This window comes from Leuresthes tenuis, unplaced genomic scaffold (assembly GCF_036924035.1).
Source record: "Leuresthes tenuis unplaced genomic scaffold, fLeuTen1.0.hap1 SCAF_9, whole genome shotgun sequence".
Taxonomy (NCBI): Eukaryota; Metazoa; Chordata; class Actinopteri; order Atheriniformes; family Atherinopsidae; genus Leuresthes; species Leuresthes tenuis.
Window position 1 is genome coordinate 7015483 of NW_027325363.1, and position 21006 is coordinate 7036488.

General features: G+C 43.3%; 1 protein-coding gene across 4 annotated transcripts in view; it reads right to left on the bottom strand.

The window, feature by feature from the left end:
• Window positions 1-21006, bottom strand: part of LOC140314068 (spectrin beta chain, non-erythrocytic 4) — an 81687-nt gene that overhangs the window by 42199 nt on the left and 18482 nt on the right. For all 4 annotated transcript variants that reach the window (XR_011917111.1, XR_011917112.1, XM_072392097.1 and 1 more), the window contains exons 5-22: window positions 18278-18369; window positions 18044-18124; window positions 17705-17820; window positions 17481-17593; window positions 17201-17388; window positions 16014-16131; window positions 15773-15931; window positions 15347-15649; window positions 14950-15100; window positions 13256-13392; window positions 12490-12639; window positions 11340-11708; window positions 11039-11253; window positions 10821-10958; window positions 4562-4802; window positions 3650-3808; window positions 1257-1387; window positions 910-1135 (exon numbers count right to left, since the gene is read on the bottom strand). Coding sequence is in view for 2 of the 4 variants with exons in the window: in XM_072392097.1 (XP_072248198.1) it covers window positions 910-1135; window positions 1257-1387; window positions 3650-3808; window positions 4562-4802; window positions 10821-10958; window positions 11039-11253; window positions 11340-11708; window positions 12490-12639; window positions 13256-13392; window positions 14950-15100; window positions 15347-15649; window positions 15773-15931; window positions 16014-16131; window positions 17201-17388; window positions 17481-17593; window positions 17705-17820; window positions 18044-18124; window positions 18278-18369 (3087 nt within the window). In the remaining 2 variants the exon portion in view is untranslated. The remainder of the gene's footprint in view (window positions 1-909; window positions 1136-1256; window positions 1388-3649; window positions 3809-4561; window positions 4803-10820; window positions 10959-11038; window positions 11254-11339; window positions 11709-12489; window positions 12640-13255; window positions 13393-14949; window positions 15101-15346; window positions 15650-15772; window positions 15932-16013; window positions 16132-17200; window positions 17389-17480; window positions 17594-17704; window positions 17821-18043; window positions 18125-18277; window positions 18370-21006) is intronic.

Below are 21006 nucleotides of genomic sequence, written 5' to 3' on the forward strand. Positions count from 1 at the left end.
ACTAAAACAATTGATGTTTTGATCATGAAACTGCCTCTTAAAATTAGACAACTATAGATTATTGTAAAATAAATCCGTATTCTATTTATGTGCCAGATTAAATTAGTTTCAATTTGATTTGTTCCAGCTTATGTGACAGTAAAATTCAACATCTTCAGGTCTTAGAGCAAAAAAATGGACACAATTAGCATCTAGAGCTAAACTGAAAACTAGCCAATTTATTGATAATGACAGCTATTATTTTGCTGTCGGTATTATTATTAATGAATCGTTTACATTGTTTCACACAGGTCCTAAACAACTTCATTCAATCATTGTTTCAACAGTTTAAAAGCTGAAAAAGTTTGTGTTTTTAAACAGAAATCCTCGCATTATAAATGTACACTTAGTGAAGTAGAATGCTGGACAGCTGGTCCCTGGTAAAGATCTATGAGCAAACCAAAGAGACGCATTTTAACGAGCCTCTGAGAGGGGATCTGCTGTAACTGACTGCGCTGAAGAGCAGGAATTAACTCTTTAATTTGCAAAGCCCCGTCTGCCTCAGTGTGGTGGCAAACCAGCAGGTGAATCCGCAGATTTGATGATAAAAATCAGCTTTTTTTATCAAGTTCAATCGGACGTTCAATTTTAGAAGAACAATCCTAATGTCTACAGCTCCTTCTGGTCTTTCTCTATCAAACCAAACCAGCTCTGAGGTGTTAATGTTAAGACATAAGAACATAAAAAGACATCATTCCTGAAGGAACTGGAGTAAATAAAGGCAGTGTGTTAACATCTCCATAAGGTAGACTGTGATATGTCACACTGGTTTTACATATAACCATAATAATGATTAGATGGTGACACAGGAGTGGATTTCGGAGTGTTTTTCTTCCTCCCAACCACCTGCTGAACTTTCTCATGCATCACCTGGTTGTTAAGAAAGGATTCTGCCTGTTTGACGTCTCGTAGGAATAGATGAAAAATGTGAGCCTGGACCAGAACTTCTCTCCTGCTTTCCCACATCTCCAGGAGCTTGTTCCAGCCGACATCCAGCTTCTGAAGCCACTGCTGCAGGGCGGCCTGAGGCAGAGGAGCCTCCTCAGACTCCAGCAGCTCGTTCATGGCTTGTAGGCGCTCATAGTCTTCTTCATACCTGCGTCAATCACAACAGACAGAAGCGTAGTTGCTCTTTGGAAACCTGATGCGTTTTTATTGAAGAAACAGCAATACATATAACAGCAAATATGACACCTGCTAATTGTCAAGCCACCTACCGTCCAATCTCTTCCTTGAGAGCGGCGTGCTTGTTGATGAGCTTCTCCGCCTCCTCCAGATTGTTGGGCAGCTGGTCTGAGGCGGCGGCCGTCTGCGTCTGGACAAGCCAGGTGAGGAAGGAGTCCAGGTCCTGACATGACCGGGAAAAAAGGATGAGTCCCATGTCATCAGTCCTGATATTCTTTGATAAGCTGCTGAACCTTTTACAAACTGGAATTAACGTAAATTCTGGACTATAAGCCGCTACTTTTTCCCAGGCTTTGAGCACCGCGGCTTACAATACGGTGCGGTTAATACGTGTTTTTTCTTTTTGCTTCGTAACATTAGACCAATAAAATTAATGAATAGCTCACAGTGGTCAAATGAAATTGTACGATAAATCAAACATACTAACACTGCTAAATTATTGTAAATCGACCATTTGTACTCAAACTCAACATGGAAAAACAAAGAAGAAATGCATATGATGCAGCTTTTAAATTAAAGGTGATCAATCTGAGATGAGATTGTGAGCGACAGCGAAGAGACTGAAGTGAGTGAAGAAGTTCTGAGGCTGTTCAGTTGGGACACTGAAGAAGATGACTTTGATGGTTTTAGTGTGCAGGAGGAAGATGAAGAAGGAGATCAATGACTTTTCCTGGTAGGCTACCGTCTTTTTTTTCTTTTTCTTTAACCAGCCGTGATACAGGCGCTGTTCGATAAAAAAGCATTTACACCACGTATTTGTGTGTTACCGATAGGTATTTAAGTTAAAACCACCGGTGTTACAGGCGCTGTTCGAGGAAAAAAGGCATTTGCAGTGTGTATTTGTTTATGTTACCAAACGCATTTAATTTAAAGTTTGAAAATCATAAAAATCCATCTTTCTGTGTAAATATCTCATATTAAAATGTGGACACCCGCGGCTTATAATCCGGTGCGGCCTATACAAGTACAAAATGGATTTTCTTTTTAAAATTAGAGGGTGCGTCTTATATTCAGGTGCGCTCTGTTGTCTGGAATTTACAGGAAGTGCCACTTTGAGCCTTTGTTTCTTTGGCAAACATAAAGCCAAGATTTGTAAAATAATGACTGGTTTCTTCGCTGCTTAGCCGTCTCCTTTGAGGTTTATCATCTAGAGAAGAGTCTCTCAGCCTGGGGTCAATGCCCTGCTGAGGGGCTGCCAGAGACCACAGGGGGGGGGGGTCTCTGGCAGCAGAGGCTATCTGAGAGCACATTCACTCTCTAGCCAGTGCAAAGACGCTCTAAATGCACAAACTTTATCACTTATAAAAATGAATAAACTCCTCTGTGGAATTGGCTAACTCGCACAACAATTACAGAAGCATATAAATGTGTTTAAGGAGGAAGTTTGGTCTTATTTTAACTCAGGAATCACGTGTTTGGGACTGTTCACAGCTGTGAACACGAGCCGGCTCACCTCCAAGCTGGTCCAGTGTCAAAGGAAAACATTTTGGACTGTGATGTACGTACCTGTGGGAGACTTCAGCACCTTGAAAAATAAAAACAACGGCCAGTGCTGCAATGTCACAAACATCACATGCGTCACTTTAACCCTGACCGAAGGTGTTTAAGCTCAAGGTGGCCATTAATCTTTTATAAAAGGGAAAAATGTGCACTGATTGTTCCAGAAGGGAGTGTGTATCAAGTTTTCTAAACTGTTACATGTACACGCATGAGTGTTTTCATTTAAAGGGTTATCTAACAGTACTGCAGAATCCATGTGAGAGGTTGAGAGTTCTCATAAAGTTATGGGGGCGTTAATTCAGATTTGATTAAAACATTAGTCGTGTGTTACTTCTAAGAAGGACCCATGAGTAAGAACCCCGTCACCATGTAGTTCAACAGTTTTACAACACAGTCTCTAAAGGTATTAGTGGAACCGGAGCTGAGACTGACCAGAGATTGAAGGAACTTAACTGATTTATCTAAAATGGAACAGAGAACCCAGCTGAGCCGGAAAGCCACTAAACTAAACTGAGAAAAACAACAGCTAAGGACAGACAAACCTGGAACTAACAAGAACTGGAATGAACAGAACATGAGGAAGGCAAGAAGTAACGGAGCTTAAATACAGAGGAGAACTGAACTGATTGCTGAGACAATTAAACACAGGTGAGTAGTGGAGCTTGTGGCCTAAATATGAAGAGGAAACTATGAGTGAGTTTATGAAACAAACCAGAGCTGAGAAGAAAAAACTAACTGGCCAAAAGTAACAAAACCAAACCATGAATGTAACTAAAGACTGGACTACTACAGACTGCAGAAACAAGACGAGACAAATGCAAACAGAGTAAATTATCATAAAAACAAAAACCAAGACCAGAAGAACTAAACCCAAGTGCAAAGTCCAGGAGAGACTGGGGCAGTAAACTGAAACATAGTCACAGACCTGTATGAAGCTCTGCAGCCTGCTCGCCACCATCAGCGAGTCCTCGCATCCCTGCAGGGTTCGCTTCAGCTCCTCCCACTCCACACTGATGCCGTCAAACGGAACCAGAATCTCCATGGCCCGACCCGGGTGAGCCGTGGCCAGATGCTCCGCCTCCTCCTACATCACCAAACAGGGATTCAATTACAATAATTCAACCTTATAATGCTGCTTTATTTCCTAAACCCACAGATTTTTTAGGAACTGTGTCACTTCCAGTTGCCTTTTTGATGTAACCGTGAATGATCAACAGCGACTGAAGCCTTTATCTTAATATCCTGTGACATTAAACGGTTATTAACAGTGACTTTGTCACAGGAGACGGAGCAGATCGTCCCCCAATCAGACAGTCGGTGGTTCGATTTCTGGTTCCTTCAGTCCAGGTGTCAAAGCGTGCAGGTGTGAAACCTGAACCCCACATTTCCCCACATATTCAGCTATGTATGGACTTAAAAGTGCTGTGCAAATGGTAGATTTTAGGAGATTTTAGAGACTCCTGCAGAAAAGCAATGCATGAATGCAGTTCATTTACCATCAGTAAGTGTAAAGGTAACATAGGTGATTATCTCCAGGTATTCCGGCTTCTTCCCACCCCCCAAAAACATTAGGTTTATTGGTGAATTGCTAAATTGTCCCGTTGGTGTGAGTGTGAGCGCTCAGCTACTGGGGAGCACGAGCCAGTGTATTTCTAGTGCCGGTCCCAAGCCCGGATAAATGGTGAGGGTTGTGCCAAATCGCTATGGCGACCTCTGATAAAGGGAGAGGCGGAAAGAAGAAGAAGTGTAAAGGTTACATCTGTAAAGTGTCAGCTTCTGTTCTTTTCCAAAGCCTGAAACCTGCCTTCCTGTAATGTTCGTCCTATGGCTCCAGTACCTGCAGATGTAGGAGTTTGGGCTCCAGGACAGACAGGGCTCCCTCCATAGTAGAAAGGCGTCTCTGTAGAGCGAGGACTCCTCCCAAATCGCTGCCCATGTACTGGGTTGCATCAATGGCTTTTCTCTTTTCCTGGATTTGCGACTTTATCTCTGCGCACTCCAGCAGGTAATTCTGCAGGCGCAACATCGAGTCGAGCTGATCTTTCTTCTGCTCCACCAGCTCCACGATGCTATTCCACCTGAAGCAGCAAACCGAAAAGGATCAAATATCAGAAGAGATTTGCTTTAGTATTCAAATTTAGCATTAAAACAGCAGAATTTTTCTTTATACAAGTTGGCTTTCATCTCCATCGTCAAATGGGATTCACTCACTGGCCGTGTTTTTTTGTAATCTGAGAAACATGAAAAGACAACTTGGGATATTTTCCAAAATACGATAAAAATTTGATTGTCTAATTGGTGAATTTGTTCACAAGTTAGAAAATATTCCTACAATGTACGATTAATTGGTGACAGGTGAGGGATCTGATGAGCACAGATTTCTCTGAAAAACTGGAACATTATGAGGTTTTTGTAGGGTTCATAAATATTTCAGGTTTTCTTGTGGTTCCCAGAGTCTCTAAAAGCAGAACGGGAGGCGGAGCCTTCAGTTATCAGGCCCCTCTCTGTGGAACCAGCTGCCAGTTTGGGTTCAGGAAGCAGACACCCTCTCTACCTTTAAGATCAGGCTTAAAACTTTCCTTTTTGATAAAGCTTATAGTTAGGGATGGCTCAGGTGACCCTGAAACATCCCATAGTTATGCTGCTATGGGCCCAGACTGCTGGGGGAGCTCCCATGATGCACCTCTCTCTACTCTCCATGTACATGTGACATCATTGTTGTCATTAACTTGTGTTTCTCTCTCTCAGCAGGTATCCCTGGTCTGGTGTTATGGAGCTTGTTGTCTCCTCTTTTCTGTCCTCTCAACCCCAGCTGGTCGAGGCAGATGGCCGCCCTTCCTGGTTCTGGTTCTGATGGAGGTTTCTTCCTATTAAAAGGGAGTTTTTTCTCTCTACAGTCGCCTCGTGCACGTTCAGGATGAAGTATTGGCTCAAAGAGAAGTTTATGAGCAATCTGTTGGTTTCCTTAGCTAGGCTACTTTTAAATTGGCTTTATATAAACTGGACTTTAATTAAATTGTTGCTATTACAATGAATTGGATCATAATCGGCTTAAATTTAATTGTACCTGCCTTGACGTGCCTTGAGATGACCTTCATTGTGATTTTTGAAGTGTCAAAATGTCCACAGAGAAAGTTATTCATATCTGCAAATCATTCTGTCATTTTGTGCATATTTGTGGATTATCTCCTGTGGGTTAGCAACACAAAAACTTTCATACAGTAATTATAACCCTGAAGGAACAGTGATGGTGCGGCTGTGGCTCAGCAGGTTGGGTGTCAGTATGTCCTTGAGCTACACGCCACATTTACTAATATATATATATATATATGTATGGAGAGAGAGAGAGAGAGAGAGAGAGAGAGAGAAAAAGCGCTGAATACCATATACAGAGTCCATATAAAGTAATGGGCCCTGTGTTAAAGAGAAACACCTGGTAAAGCACTTTGTACGACTATGAAAAGGTTTAAAAAGAGTGCCTATAAGGCAGATTCTGGGTCTAAAGTAATTTCAAGATGATACAAGAGTCTCAAAGAAACTAAATCAACAAGCACAACCTATTTAAGGCAGAGCAGCTTTCCTGTTTCTTGGAGAAAAACAGTGTTTCCAGTCTGGTTTTCGCACATTGCACTCCTTAAAGCTTCTGGAGACATTGTGATGGCAGCAGACTCAGTCCTCAGTTTTGGTTTTATTGGATCTCATCTGAGCCATCGGTACTGTTGACCACTTTCTCATGAAAAACAGATTTACGTTTTAATGAAATCAAATAAATGAAAATTAAATGCTCATTATTTATTTCCCAAAGCCACAGGCAGCCGCCGCAGAGGGATGAAAGAGCTGCAGGCTGCCATTTGCTTCTGTCCTGGTCTATGAGTTCTATGTTTTGGTTTCTTTCTTTTCGTCATTCATTTTCTTCCTCACTGTCTTATTTTGTAGAGTTTGCCCTCATGTGTATTCAGTTATTTGTACTTCCTGTCAGTATCCTCCTGGTCTTCCTTTGCTCTTTGGCAGGTCTGTGTTGTCTCCTGCCTTCGTTTCCATTCATTCAGTCAGCGCTTTTTGTTTGTAACTTTCTTTTTTTACATTTAGTTTACATCCTTCCTTGGCGGCACCTTTTGTTTATCTTAATAAAAACCTTTGTCGTTTTTCTGCCTCTCCTCGCCTCCTCCCTCGGGAAGTCCTGCGTTTGGCTTCCAACCACATGAAGAAACCCGAACCCTGACAGTTTACCATGTCTACGTACAATAAAACTGCATCATTATCAACATGCATTTTAATTTGTACGATGAGCTGTTATGTTCCGCTTCAATCTGCTCTGAATTATATCAGACAGTTGTTTGCTCTCTATTCTGCTGTTGTTTCAGACCAGGCCTTGTCTGCCGAACATATCGTCACACAATATGTTCTCCTGAATCTCCTCCAGACCAGCAGGTCTCAATCCAGATCCCTTCAGCCAAGACAGACCCACCACTCACCCACATGCCAAAAATCCCTCGAACCTTCTGACTGTAATGAGGTAATGGCAGAGACGCCAGGAGGCAGACAGCGTGCTCAGTAGGCCGGCAGGAAATCAGCTCAGAGACTCTGACCTCAGAGATGTCTTCTTATCTTAAGATCTATGGATAATCTTGGCTGATTCTGCAATTGTCTTTAGCTAAAATGTTGCTGGCAGGTAAATGCATAACTGGGTGAGCTATAAAGTGTGCACAATGTGCACTGATGAGTGAATTTAATTGCTTAATAACAATAATTCATAATCTTTAATTGAGCTGATTGATTAACCTGAGCAGAGTAAACAGAATATATATAAAAATTAAAGTTATTAGGCACATCCTTCTGTATTTTGGGCTGAATCAGAGTCTATAAGTCTGGGGGGTTGTTCATATGAATATTAAAAATAATTCTGGGCTTTAACTACGACTTTTATTGCTCAGGGTTTTGATAATATAAAGATCGATATTGTGCAAAATGAGGAAAAATTAAGAGGAAATGGTTCAAGGTGGAAGCTCAACCACAAGATGGATGGAGGGAAAACACACAATATGGAACAAGTCGTAAAATACGAATCCAAGACGAACTATGTCGGGAGAAATGGGGAAAAAGGGACAATGTTTCCATGTAGGTGACAAGATAATAACGTTTTCTAACATTATTGTGTTTGATGATTTCTTGCAATGGAAAAGCAACATAGAAACAAAGGTGTTAATAAAGAAGTGATGCATTTAAGGTCCTGCACCTGCCACACAGTCTTAGAGACGGTGACGCGTAGCATCAAGTGCTTATTTTGTTATGTTTTTGGACAACTGCTCTCGGCTGGCTTCGTCTTGCAGGAGGAAGCCAGCACAGATGGTCACCCTGAGATCAGCTCTGTGTGCCAAGGTCACAAGACTGCTGCCAGACGTAACGGTAGTCAATGAATACGGCTGAGATGAGCAAAAACGCCCCTCTAATAGGAGGGTCTATCTGGTTAGACGACGGAAACGAAAAGAGGGACTGTTGCAGAAGCCATCCTAACATGCTGTTAGGAGCTCAGCGTCTTACTAAGACTCAAAACACTCTAATTATCAAAGATCACAGCAAAATACAAAGTAAAGAGTCTTTATTCATGCTGGATGAATTCTCATGAGAAATAACACAACCCTATAAATTATTACTCCTTTGGCGTCTCCTCCTTTCTGCATCAGCTGACTATACTCCATCGACCCCCCCTCCCATCTTCTCCACCCTCCTTGGAGACAGACATGCAGTAAAGCTGGTTTCAGGTCAGTCAGTTCAGATGCTGCTCTTCAGAAAAGTGCGCAGAAAGGATTTGCTTTTTGTTAAGGATTCGCATTGTACTGTAGAGGTTTATTGATGGTGGTAACCGCACTTATGACAGTTTAGCACTGAAGCTGTATGCCCTGTGTGTTACTTTATTTTATTCTCCCTTAGTAAATTATTCCCTACTGGGTGAGTGGCAGCATTGAGATTTGGAATTCCATTCAGCAGTATTTCAGTGTGTTAAGTGAGGCTGTTGCATGTCAGAAGTGCAGTGGCTATAGAGGTGCAGTGGCTATAGAGGTGCAGTGGCTATAGAAGTGCAGTGGTTATAGAAGTGCAGTGGCTATAGAGGTGCAGTGGCTATAGAAGTGCAGTGGCTATAGAAGTGCAGTGGATATAGAGGTGCAGTGGCTATAGAGGTGCAGTGGGTATAGAGGTGCAGTGGGTATAGAGGTACAGTGGCTATAGAAGTGCAGTGGCTATAGAGGTGCAGTGGGTATAGAGGTGCAGTGGGTATAGAGGTGCAGTGGATATAGAAGTTCAGTGGCTATAGAGGTGCAGTGGCTATAGAAGTGCAGTGGCTATAGAGGTGCAGTGGGTATAGAGGTGCAGTGGATATAGAAGTTCAGTGGCTATAGAGGTGCAGTGGGTATAGAGGTGCAGTGGATATAGAAGTTCAGTGGCTATAGAGGTGCAGTGGCTATAGAAGTGCAGTGGATATAGAAGTTCAGTGGCTATAGAAGTGCAGTGGATATAGAAGTGCAGAGGCTATAGAAGTGCAGTGGATATAGAGGTGCAGTGGCTATAGAAGTGCAGTGGCTATAGAAGTGCAGTGGATATAGAAGTGCAGTGGATATAGAAGTGCAGTGGCTATAGAGGTGCAGTGGCTATAGAGGTGCAGTGGCTATAGAAGTGCAGTGGCTATAGAAGTGCAGTGGCTATAGAAGTGCAGTGGCTATAGAAGTGCAGTGGCTATAGAGGTGCAGTGGATATAGAAGTTAAGTGGCTATAGAAGTGCAGTGGCTATAGAAGTGCAGTGGCTATAGAAGTGCAGTGGATATAGAGGTGCAGTGGCTATAGAAGTGCAGTGGTTATAGAAGTGCAGTGGCTATAGAAGTGCAGTGGATATAGAAGTTCAGTGGCTATAGAAGTGCAGTGGCTATAGAAGTGCAGTGGCTATAGAAGTGCAGTGGATATAGAGGTGCAGTGGCTATAGAAGTGCAGTGGTTATAGAAGTGCAGTGGCTATATAAGTGCAGTGGATATAGAAGTGCAGTGGCTATAGAAGTTCAGTGGCTATAGAAGTGCAGTGGCTATAGAGGTGCAGTGGCTATAGAAGTTCAGTGGCTATAGAAGTGCAGTGGCTATAGAAGTGCAGTGGCTATAGAAGTGCAGTGGATATAGAGGTGCAGTGGTTATAGAAGTGCAGTGGCTATAGAAGTGCAGTGGATATAGAAGTTCAGTGGCTATAGAAGTGCAGTGGCTATAGAAGTGCAGTGGCTATAGAAGTGCAGTGGATATAGAGGTGCAGTGGCTATAGAAGTGCAGTGGTTATAGAAGTGCAGTGGCTATATAAGTGCAGTGGATATAGAAGTGCAGTGGCTATAGAAGTGCAGTGGCTATAGAGGTGCAGTGGCTATAGAAGTTCAGTGGCTATAGAAGTGCAGTGGCTATAGAAGTGCAGTGGATATAGAGGTGCAGTGGCTATAGAAGTGCAGTGGTTATAGAAGTGCAGTGGCTATAGAAGTGCAGTGGATATAGAAGTGCAGTGGCTATAGAAGTGCAGTGGATATAGAAGTGCAGTGGATATAGAAGTGCAGTGGCTATAGAAGTGCAGTGGATATAGAAGTGCAGTGGCTATAGAAGTGCAGTGGATATAGAAGTGCAGTGGATATAGAAGTGCAGTGGCTATAGAGGTGCAGTGGCTATAGAAGTGCAGTGGCTATAGAAGTGCAGTGGCTATAGAAGTGCAGTGGCTATAGAAGTGCAGTGGATATAGAAGTGCAGTGGCTATAGAAGTGCAGTGGATATAGAAGTGCAGTGGCTATAGAAGTGCAGTGGATATAGAAGTGCAGTGGATATAGAAGTTCAGTGGCTATAGAAGTGCAGTGGCTATAGAAGTGCAGTGGCTATAGAGGTGCAGTGGCTATAGAGGTGCAGTGGCTATAGAAGTGCAGTGGCTATAGAAGTTCAGTGGCTATAGAAGTGCAGTGGCTATAGAGGTGCAGTGGCTATAGAGGTGCAGTGGCTATAGAAGTGCAGTGGCTATAGAAGTGCAGTGGCTATAGAAGTGCAGTGGCTATAGAAGTTCTCGGCACGTCAGCAGTATTTCAGTACCTGGAGTTGAGGTGGTCCTGGCAGCCTCTGACCTCTGCTGAAGATGGATGACCTCCATCCAGGAGCTGCTGAACTATCTGATTAACGTCCAGGATCCGCCCCATCAGGCTGTTCATCTCCTGGTCCAGGCTCTCAAACCTAGAAAAGCGGCAGCATGGATGACAGTATGAGGAGATACGTACATACAAGGCTCTGTGACTCCTTTCCCGCCTCCTCACCTGTGTGCCACCACCTCCACGTCCTCCAGTTTTTCAGGGATCTCCATCTTGTCCAGCCACTGCTCCTTCTCATCAATCCACAGCTCGCAGGCGTTGACCTCGCTGAACATGCGGTAGACAGCCAGGGCGTCGTGAAGCCACTGCTGCCTGAGCACCGCGACCTCAGCGACCTCCGTGTACAGCTGCTCCACCTCTCCCATACGCATCTGCACCTCCTGCAGACGAGACAGCAGAGGGGCCATGACGAAAAGATCTTAATATAACAAAAAACATCCTAACGTCCGATCGTGGCTCCACCCACCTCCTGTTCACGGTATTGCAGAGGCAGCGCCACCATGTGTTTGCGCAGCGTCACCACGTGTAAACGGTGTTTGTCGATAGCCTCTGTGACTCCTCTGTGTTTTTTCATCAGGGACTGAGTGGAGTACTCATCGTGACCGAAGTCTTCACTGGAGACCAGGCGGTAAGCGTCCTGCAGCCAGGCCACCAGGTCATCCGTTTCCGTGGAGAACTGGAAGAAGTTGAGCGCCTCCTGCAGGTGGCTGAGATGCTGCGCCGCCTGGTCCTCCAACCTCTTCCATTCGCCTTTAACCTCCATGATGCGCTCCTGGATCCCCGCCGTGCCGAAGCTCTTTTCGCTCAGAATCTGCTTCCCCCGTTTCATGGTGTTCTGGACGAGAGGGAAGAACGATGGAGCAACAGTGATGACATCACCACTCGAAACGTTAAGCATCCTCACGGCCAGTCAGCTAATTTTACAGCAGTCATACTTAAATAACATGTTTAATGTCATCATTTCATTCTATATCACAATATTTTCTATTATGTGTCCGTTATCACACATTCTATTTCTCACCTCAAATGTGTGTCGAAACAGACTTTGACGCACAGTTGAGGTGAAATAACAACAAAGTTCACAAAGAGGGGGAAGCAGATCAAATCTGATTGGCTCAGAGGAGTCGGAGGTGGAGTCTTTTCAAAACCCGACTGGTTTAGATCGAAAATTAGAAGTACCAGCAATAAATATCGGATTTAAAACTGCAGCGAGACGAAAATAATAACTAGAAATAAATTAATATATATACATAAATAGACAAAAGATCTGTAAAAAGAATAAAAAATGCTCCATATTGTTCTTTAGTTTTGTTATTCGTATTTATTAGTTTATTTCTGTATATATTTCCTCATTATCTATTTATTCTTTTTTATGGCACTTCAGTGCAGAACCTCCCACTGGATTCCGTTTGAGGGAAAAGCAACAAGAAGAGGAAGTCTGCACCAAGTTGTCTGCACATTCATGTTAAGAAACAGCTTTAGATAAACCATTCGCAAGCCCTAATAGTTCAAACTTTATCTGTTTCTTAGGCTGGTTGTGTATAAAACTCTGACAGATAAACCATGTTGCAGTCTTACAGGAGCAGTTTTAACACATGCAGATGGGAAACACACACCTGAAGCAGTGACCGATGAGCCAGCAGCTCTCCGGCCAGAGTTTTATGTTTCTGAAGCAGCCTCAGCACGCTGCTCAGGTCTTTGCCATAACCCTGAGCGGCCAGGATGGAGCTTTTCTCCCGGATCCAGGCCTCAGATTCTTCCAGCTCCTGACGGGACGAGACACGGACAGAGTAGATATCAAGTGTTTCAGCCAAATAAATATCTTAACCTTCAAAACCTTAATTCTTAAAAGAAAACCAAGAAAGAGGTGAAATAGCCAAATAGTCACAGCTTTATGCTGTGGGATGTTTGGTCTCTAATCAGCTGGGTCACTCAGCTCAATACGACTATATAAAATGACTTAGAGGACATTAGGCTTTAAACAGTGGCCTGTGGAGCACATACAACAGATTATGATCTAAAATTCATAAAATATCGACTGTAAAAACAACAGATCTGGAGCTTTTCAGAAAATTATGTTCAGTTCTGTCTTTGGGAAGATTTAAACAAAGAATCAAATGTTTGGAAAGTGAAACGTGAACCGATGCTTTTAAGTAACAAGTGAGCGTGCTTGAAACAAAAGAAGCTTATATTCTCCACTGTCCAACCTATCAAAAGGTAAAAATCTCCTCTGGAAGATATTAAAATGGGTGTAAATGTTAAAACATCAGTTTCAGAATTTTCTGTACTTAGTTCTGAAGCAAAGAACTTGTTCAGAGCTGTTTGAGACATCCAACAAGCATTTCAATGACGTATTTTACGAGAGATCACAATCCACTGTACCTGGAAAAAGGCCCACAGTTGTCTCGACTCCTCCAGTTCTGCGCGCCTTTTAGCTGCCAGTTGTTTCAGCTCCTCCAGACAGGAAGACACGTGGTTGACACGGTTACATATCACCTGTGGGTCACATGGTTGGTAACCTGGGTGACAAAAATGTTAAAGACCATTAAGAAATAATCAGTAGATACTGCAGTCATTTATTACAAGTCTGAGCGATATCAATTTTCCAAATTAAAATTAGAACGAAATCAAGAGGATCGTTGCTTTCTGTTGGTTTCATTTAGTCAATGACAGATAATGAGGAGTAATAAAGAGGGAGTAATTCTTTTTACCTCTTTTACAACCTTTTTGACTAAATGCTCTTATCATACATTATCAAGGCCAGTAAAATGCAGATTAATTAAAAACTGCCAACCCCCATTTTTCTTTTTTACTGATATTTTATTCATTTTCTGAAGCAGGAAACAACAAAACAGGGCAAATCAAAACAAAAGAGAAAGACAAACATGAAACAGAACCAGAGCAACGAAAGCCATTCTTACTGGGTATTTACTACTGATTTCCTGAATCGAATCGAATCCAATTCACAAGTTTGGGACGCAATCTGATCTGCGATTCGATTCAATGTCAGTTTCAGGATGAATTTGGGTTTGCTGTGATAGAGGTTTTCACAAAACTAAATGCAAATAAAAACCAAACTTTAGGGCCAGCACATTGTTAAAACTGTTGCTTAGCTTTTGTAAAGCTCCTCCTGGTTAGAATAAGTTTTATATCCAAAAAGCTGCCACACATCTGCCGTTAGGGGTGATGTTGCAAATGGGAAAATCCGTCTTTGTGTCCATGCTTTTCAGATCCTATTGTATCACAAAAAAACTTTAAATATCAAAACAGGGTTTGAACCGGGGGCAAATAATTACTAAATCTGGCACCAGACACATATATATATATATATGTATATATATATATATATATATATGTATATATAAAAATAGATATACCATATTTTCTGGAGTATAAGTTGCACTTTTTTCATAGTTTGGCCGGTCCTGCGACTTACAGTCAGGTGCAACTTCTATCAAAATATATATAATTTAACATGTTTTTAAATGTAAAATTCATACTGACTGACATGAACCAAGGAGTAAACATTGTCATCTACAGCCGTGAGAGGACACTCTAGGCTTGTGACAACTACATGCTAACAAAGAAAGCTAATTGCAGGCTAAAAGCAAGATGGCCAGAGCTGGAGGAACGAGTCCACCGGTGGGTGCTTGAACAACGTACTGCGGGGAGAGGCTCGTCAACGGTGCAGTTACGTCTCCACGCCCTGCTGCTCGCCAAGGAATAAATTATTCTGCAGGCGGGCCTTCTTGGTGTTACCGGTTCATGCAACGCAACTGCCTGTCTATCAGAAACTGCCAGCAGACCTCCAAGCCAAGGTCAACAGTTTCTGTGAGTTCATTGAAAAGCAGGGAACTGAACACAACGTGTCACCGGATCATATCATCAACATGGACGAGGTCTGTTCATGGTCTTGGATTTTGTGAAATAAATTTCTAAATAAGTGCAACTTATATATGTTTTTTTCCTCTTCATGATGCATTTTTTGACTGATGCGACTTATAGTCTGGAAAATGCGGTATATAGATACATATGCATGTGTGTGTGTGTGTGTGTGTGTGTGTGTGTGTGTGTACCCTCTATTGTGGTGAATTTGAGCGCAGCAGTGTTGAGCGTCTCGACCCTCTCGGCCTGCACAGTAATGTCAGCTTCCTGCAGGCTGTGTTTCTGCAGCAGGTCGTCCACCTCCAGAAGATGTTTCCCAAAGTCCTTCGAAAGCAGCTGCACCTGAGAGAAAAAAAAGGTGGAACGGTGAGAGATCAAGAAAAATGGAGGAATGCCAAAAAGCCACAAAACATCGGTCAGATAATTTTAACATTTCCCTTAAAATCTAAAACATACACAGCCTCCTGCTTTGTCTCTGTCTCCTTCGAAATCTCCTGTTTCTAAGTTTCACCCTTCCTCCACATCTGTCTGACTCCATTATTTCTTACCTTTCTATAACTGACGTATCATACACACATCCTCTAGTACCTGTGTGTCCTCCATCCAGTCGATCATGTAGACCATGTCCTGAAAAGTCTTCTGCAAGGCCAGATTCTTCTCCAGCCGGGTCCTCCTGCCAGCCACCAGCTCCTTCAGCAGACTCCACTGGCCCAGGATATTCTCTTTACGTGCTGAGATACGTCGGATGTCGTAGTATCCCTCTGCCTCCATCTCAGCGGAAAGTTCCACAATCACACCAATTCGCTCTTCGTACGAGGCTATGTCTGCCTCGATGGCCTCGTGCTTTTTCATTGCTGCCTCGACTGCTGGTAGGTCGTAGCCAAAATTGTCCTAAGAAATTCAAGGTGGAGGAGTGAGAATAACCCCCGTTTATTCAGCACTAAATCTCCAGTTGTTTTCTTCTGATTTGAAGTCGAGGGAACACAGTCGCATACTTCCCTCTGATTTGCCTACCTGCGATACAAGTCTCTGGTTCTCGTTGAGCCACGCTTGCCTCATGGTGGTTTTGTGATCGAACCGTTGCGCCAACAGCTCGAGCTTCTCCTGACGAATCAGCTCCTTGCGGAGAGCAACGCCCCTCTCATGCTCCGCCTTCTCCAGCCTCTCCCAGGCCTGGATGATGACAATAAAAAAGGTGTTTAATGATGTTCATGAAGTGGTGTATGTGAAGCAACGCAGCTGGTGAGTGGATGACCTTGTTGATGTCCGAGATGAGCTTCCCATCCTGAGGCACGTAGGGTTTCTGGTTATTGGCTCTGAGTTTGCTTTGGATGGTGAAGAGAAGGACCTCGAGATTCCCCTTCTCCTGAAACCTAGGTGAGAAAAAGGGAGCTTCAGAAGGTGATCTTATGTCACAATATCAGCTCTTGTCTTTCAGGAGCTCTCAAAGTATTTCCAGCTTAGTTAAAGTTAACCTGAGACTCTGGGACACACCGGGATGATGCTACGGTGCTGGGCAGGTATTCAGTCCATAGGGACAGTTACAGCAGGAGTGCTGGCAGACGCACAACTTTTATGCTCCTTCGGCTGCTCTGATGCACAGAACCATGGCTATTAATCACAGAGACATTTTCTAAATAGACATTTTCTTTTAAATAGAACACAAAGACGCTCATCTCTAAATGAGCCAATTTTCAGAGAAGGGTGTCATCATTATAAAGGCACAATGTAGTAAATCCAATCTTCTGGGAGTGATGATAAACTGAGTTTGGAGACAAACACGAGGCATTTTTACTGAACTACTTCAATGTCATAATATGTGTGTTTGAAGTATATTCTTAAGTCAGAAGTAATCTGTTTGTGTCCACCGAACATCAAAGCAGACTGTAACGGTATCAGCGTCTGTCGGTGCATTGGTGCGTGCTTGTGTGTCTGTGTGTATCATCACAGCTGCCAGCAGACTTGAGTCTACAACTGGGCCGCTTGTAACGCTGATCCTGATGACGGTGGACAACAAGCTGAGGGCTCGGTGACTCTGAGCGCGAGTGCAGTTCGTGAATGTTTACATGCACACAAAGGCTCACTTCCACGATGTCTGATTTTACTCATGATGAGACTTAAGAAGTAACCGTTTCAAATATAAAAACTGGGCAAGAGGTCGGTCTTATTCCCTCATAGACTAAGTTGTTTCTGCTCTTGTAACATAGTTACACTAACTCTTAGTTTATTTCTATTTTGGTTCCATGTCACTTCACTAACTCTCCTGTTGTTTCAGATCCGGCCTTTTTTCCCTGCCATGCTATCGACTCATTTCCCTCACCTGGTTTTCCCCGCCCAGCTCCTCCTCACCTTCCATGAGGGAACTCTGAGGATGAACTGTATGCTGCACTGTGTGTGCCGGACCTGAAATGACTCAGAATGTGAACACGCCACTGAACGTACTTGATGGGCTTCTCTATGGTGCAGTAGGTGGTGAAAGCCTGCAGCTGCTGCTGGACTCCGGTCAGCGAGTTGGCAAACTTCTGGTTGCTGATGACCGCGATGGTCTTCTCTATCCACTCCAGCAGGTCTGACGCCAGGGCCTCGTAGCGGTTGATTATCGTCTCTGCCTCTATACAGTTGTCCAGCACCTGAATTAGGGAGAAGATTCAGCGAAGAACCACAGTAAAAGAAGGACACTTTGTTCATCCTGTTCACACTGCTTTCTCTCAGCTAATGTTACCTTGCCAACTCTCTTCCCCTCCACAATAAGGGCCTTCATCTTGGAGAAGTAATGATAGTAGGAGACCACATATGTAATGATGGACTTTTCATCTGGGTTCTCTGTGTTCACATCTGAATATGCAGCGGATGAAGGAGAAAATCACTGAATGCCACAATAATGGACAATGCTGCATGTAATGTGGTTTGAATGACCTCAATGGCTGACCCAATGCATGTTCTCACCCTCAGGGTCCAGAAGTTTGGTGAGCCCCAGGTGCTGCTCAGCGACGTTGAAGGCTTGCTGGAGGTTGTGCGTTGCATTGGACCGTGTCAGCTTGTGGAACTCTATTAGGTCAGGCCTGAAGGGAGCGAGATAGTGCAGCACAATCTCTCATATGTATGTACGTATGGACATTAGTGGCGGTTTTGGTAATGTTTATACATCAAGCCCTACTACTTTAAACCATAAAACTGATAAATAAAGCATTCTGCTGTACAATTCAGGCTGCGGTCATCATAAAACGTCTATTTCCAAAGCCTAAACATGGCGGCGTAATGTGTGGCTGTGCGGGTGGGTCGTACCTGTGTCTGTGTATGAGGGCGTTGAAGGCAAGGCCGTCTCTCCAGCAGGTGGTGAAGTTCTGGATGTTGACCTCAGGGTACCTGGAGTTCGAACACACGTTTTGTAATTCTAAAAATACACCAATTCAGTTTCCCTTTAATTTACAAACGCTAAGAGACCAACTGAGAATTCTCAAATAATCCTGAAATTTACCACGCAGCTCAGATTAGCTGTGTTTTTGTTTCACTGCTCACCCTGCGGTCTTCATCTGGCACCAAAGCAGCAGAGCATCCTTGGCAGAGCGAGTTTCTCTGTTGTCCTCCGTCTCTATTTTGATCACCTGGATCTGAAGAAGAACACAGCAAAGCGACAGTTCAGTGTTCTGGGTGAGGCGTCTGTTGAGAGGACGGAAGTGTTGGGAATTCACGGCCAGATTTTAGGTGGTACCACCTGAAGCTGAAGCTTACTGGAGACTGTGCCTGCTGATTGTGTGAGTAAACAGAAGGTAAGTGAGGCTGTAAATAACTTCATCTGTGTCTATTTATTGTGTCGTGCACAAACTCGGTGGACCATCACTTTACACGAGTGACACAATCTAATTCTTTCGAATCTGCGCTGCATCATGCATGATAATATCCTCAGAAATTGAGTATCGAGTGGTGACATGAATGAAAGATGTTTAAGAGAGAGAGAAACTGTCCGGCTGACACTAGCAAGAAGGGTTAGCTTACTCAATCACCACTTACAGCTGTAAGTTCGTTAAATGGGGTTACAATTGAGTAGTTTAACATATAATAAGCAGTAATTAGATTAGTTACATAGTAAAAATGTGACAGAGTCACCCATTTAAAGTCGAAGAATCCGAGCAAATGCCTGAGTCACAGTCCTCTGACAGTATTCCTGAACGTTTTCACTTAACACATCAAGAAAGGACTTTAAGAAAAGAGACACAAGCAACATAAGCTTCTCAGGGTACAAAAAACAGCACAACGTGTGCCTCCAGAGACCGACAGCGGAGCCATTACGACGCCTGATGATAGGTGACAGTGACAGCCATTCGACCAATCATATCACAGTGACATGATGCAAGGTAATTGGGGACATCACACCCTGGAATCAGCTGTGGCTCTGTCGCTAGGCACAACAGTGCAAACAGACACAAACACCCGGTCGCCCACGTAAAAACAAGCACTGGTAAAAGATGGATATTTCTATGCAAAGTCGTCTCCATGCGTTGGGATTAGGCAAAAATAATCTGTTTGTCTTGCTATTCTGAATTCTTTGAAACAACTTTTATTTCAGACCATGTACATATGAGTCTGTATTTTCCTGTATCTCATGCCTTGTCCTGAGCTAACCAAGCTACTCTTGTCTCTCTTAAGAATCTCTTCTTGGAAAGCTGTAGCCGTGAACCTTGGAACCCTGCATCGCATGCTTGGAGGAGCTCTTCCAGGAGATACCTACCCGAGACCTTGGACCCAGGATCTGGGACCCTGCTTACCTGGAAAAACCTACCTGTCTGCGCCAACCTCATCGCAGAACGCTGCTTCCTGGATCGTCATTCCCACTAAGAAATTGAAAACATTCAGTGGTTCCATCCCAGAACTCCCATCTTTGTCACATGTCTGCTTCTTGGGTTCGAAACACTCTCTTGTGACTTTGAACTTTGATTTTATAGCGTTTATTCCAATTTTTTATTTACAGAACATATTTTGGGAATAACTGATTCACACATCTGTTGGCACAGCAAGCAAGATCAGGATGACCTTTCATCAGATGGTTTGGTACTGCAGTGAAGTAAAAACACATGCTATTCAGTCTTTGGGTACAGCGATTCTTCACTGTGATCCGGCTTTAGGCCTTCTGAACTGTTGAAGGAGCTTTGTCCAAACTGGATGTTTGACGGCTAAACGACTGATAGCGACGAGCTGGAGGGATGCAGATCAACTGAGAGATGGACGGTGGCTGCAGACGTTCTTAGATATGATTTCCATAGAAGGGGCTGCGTCCCATTTATCTGACTTTTGTAATGAGGAATAACAGATGTGGAAAACTATCATTTATGCCAACTTTTCCAGAATTTTCAGAGAGAGTTGGTTAATCTATCGTGCATATCTAAAGCTGTACATGGAGATTTTTATGCAGATATCTGTCATCTCACTCAGTGACACAGCCAACATATCCCTCTTTACCTTTTGATTTATCTAATCTACTGTGTATGGACATGTGTTGGTATGTAGGTATATAGCTGTCTGTTGAAAACAATAAAGCAATTTAAGCAAAAGAAAAGAAATACAACAAAGCTTGATCAGTGTGCCACCGTTCAGACAGACTGTAAACAGCAAGAGAGCAGCAGTTTGTTAAGTAAGCAAACGCGAGCACGACACCGAACATAAGGCGACCGTTTGCAACGTCATATTTGAAGCTGCTGCAAATAACAACAGTCTGCTATTATTTGAGTTTGGTTCCGTAAATACGTTAGGTTTACCTCTTCATCCTCTCCCCCTCTCTTTCTGTCTCTCGCTCTTTATGCCCGTGTGCCGTTACCGCAGTGGTTTGGCCCTATCTGCTGACCTGGCAAAGCAAACTCTCACTTTCACCTCAGAGGAAGGGAGGAAAGAGGAAAAGAGGCGGAGATGAGGAGAGACAAAGAGCCACCCCAACGACCGAATCCTCGGCCAGAACAGATGTGAAATCCCCTTAATGACTCAAAACAAAACTAAACCACTTTTGGCTTAATTAACAACTATGATTTCTTGTTTTTAAGCCTCAAAATGTTCTTACTCTACATGTCACAAAGTGATTTGTTCTCATTATGTTTTGTCCATTTAAAAAGCTTTAGGCCAGGTTTTAGTGCTGAGTGAGATTTTATTATCTCTGTAGTTGTACGTTTAATTAACACCAACTAAGCCAGGTGTGAAGGAAGGTTCTCATGATAATAAAGACAAGGTGGAAATATCGCACAGATCTTTAAAGGACAGCT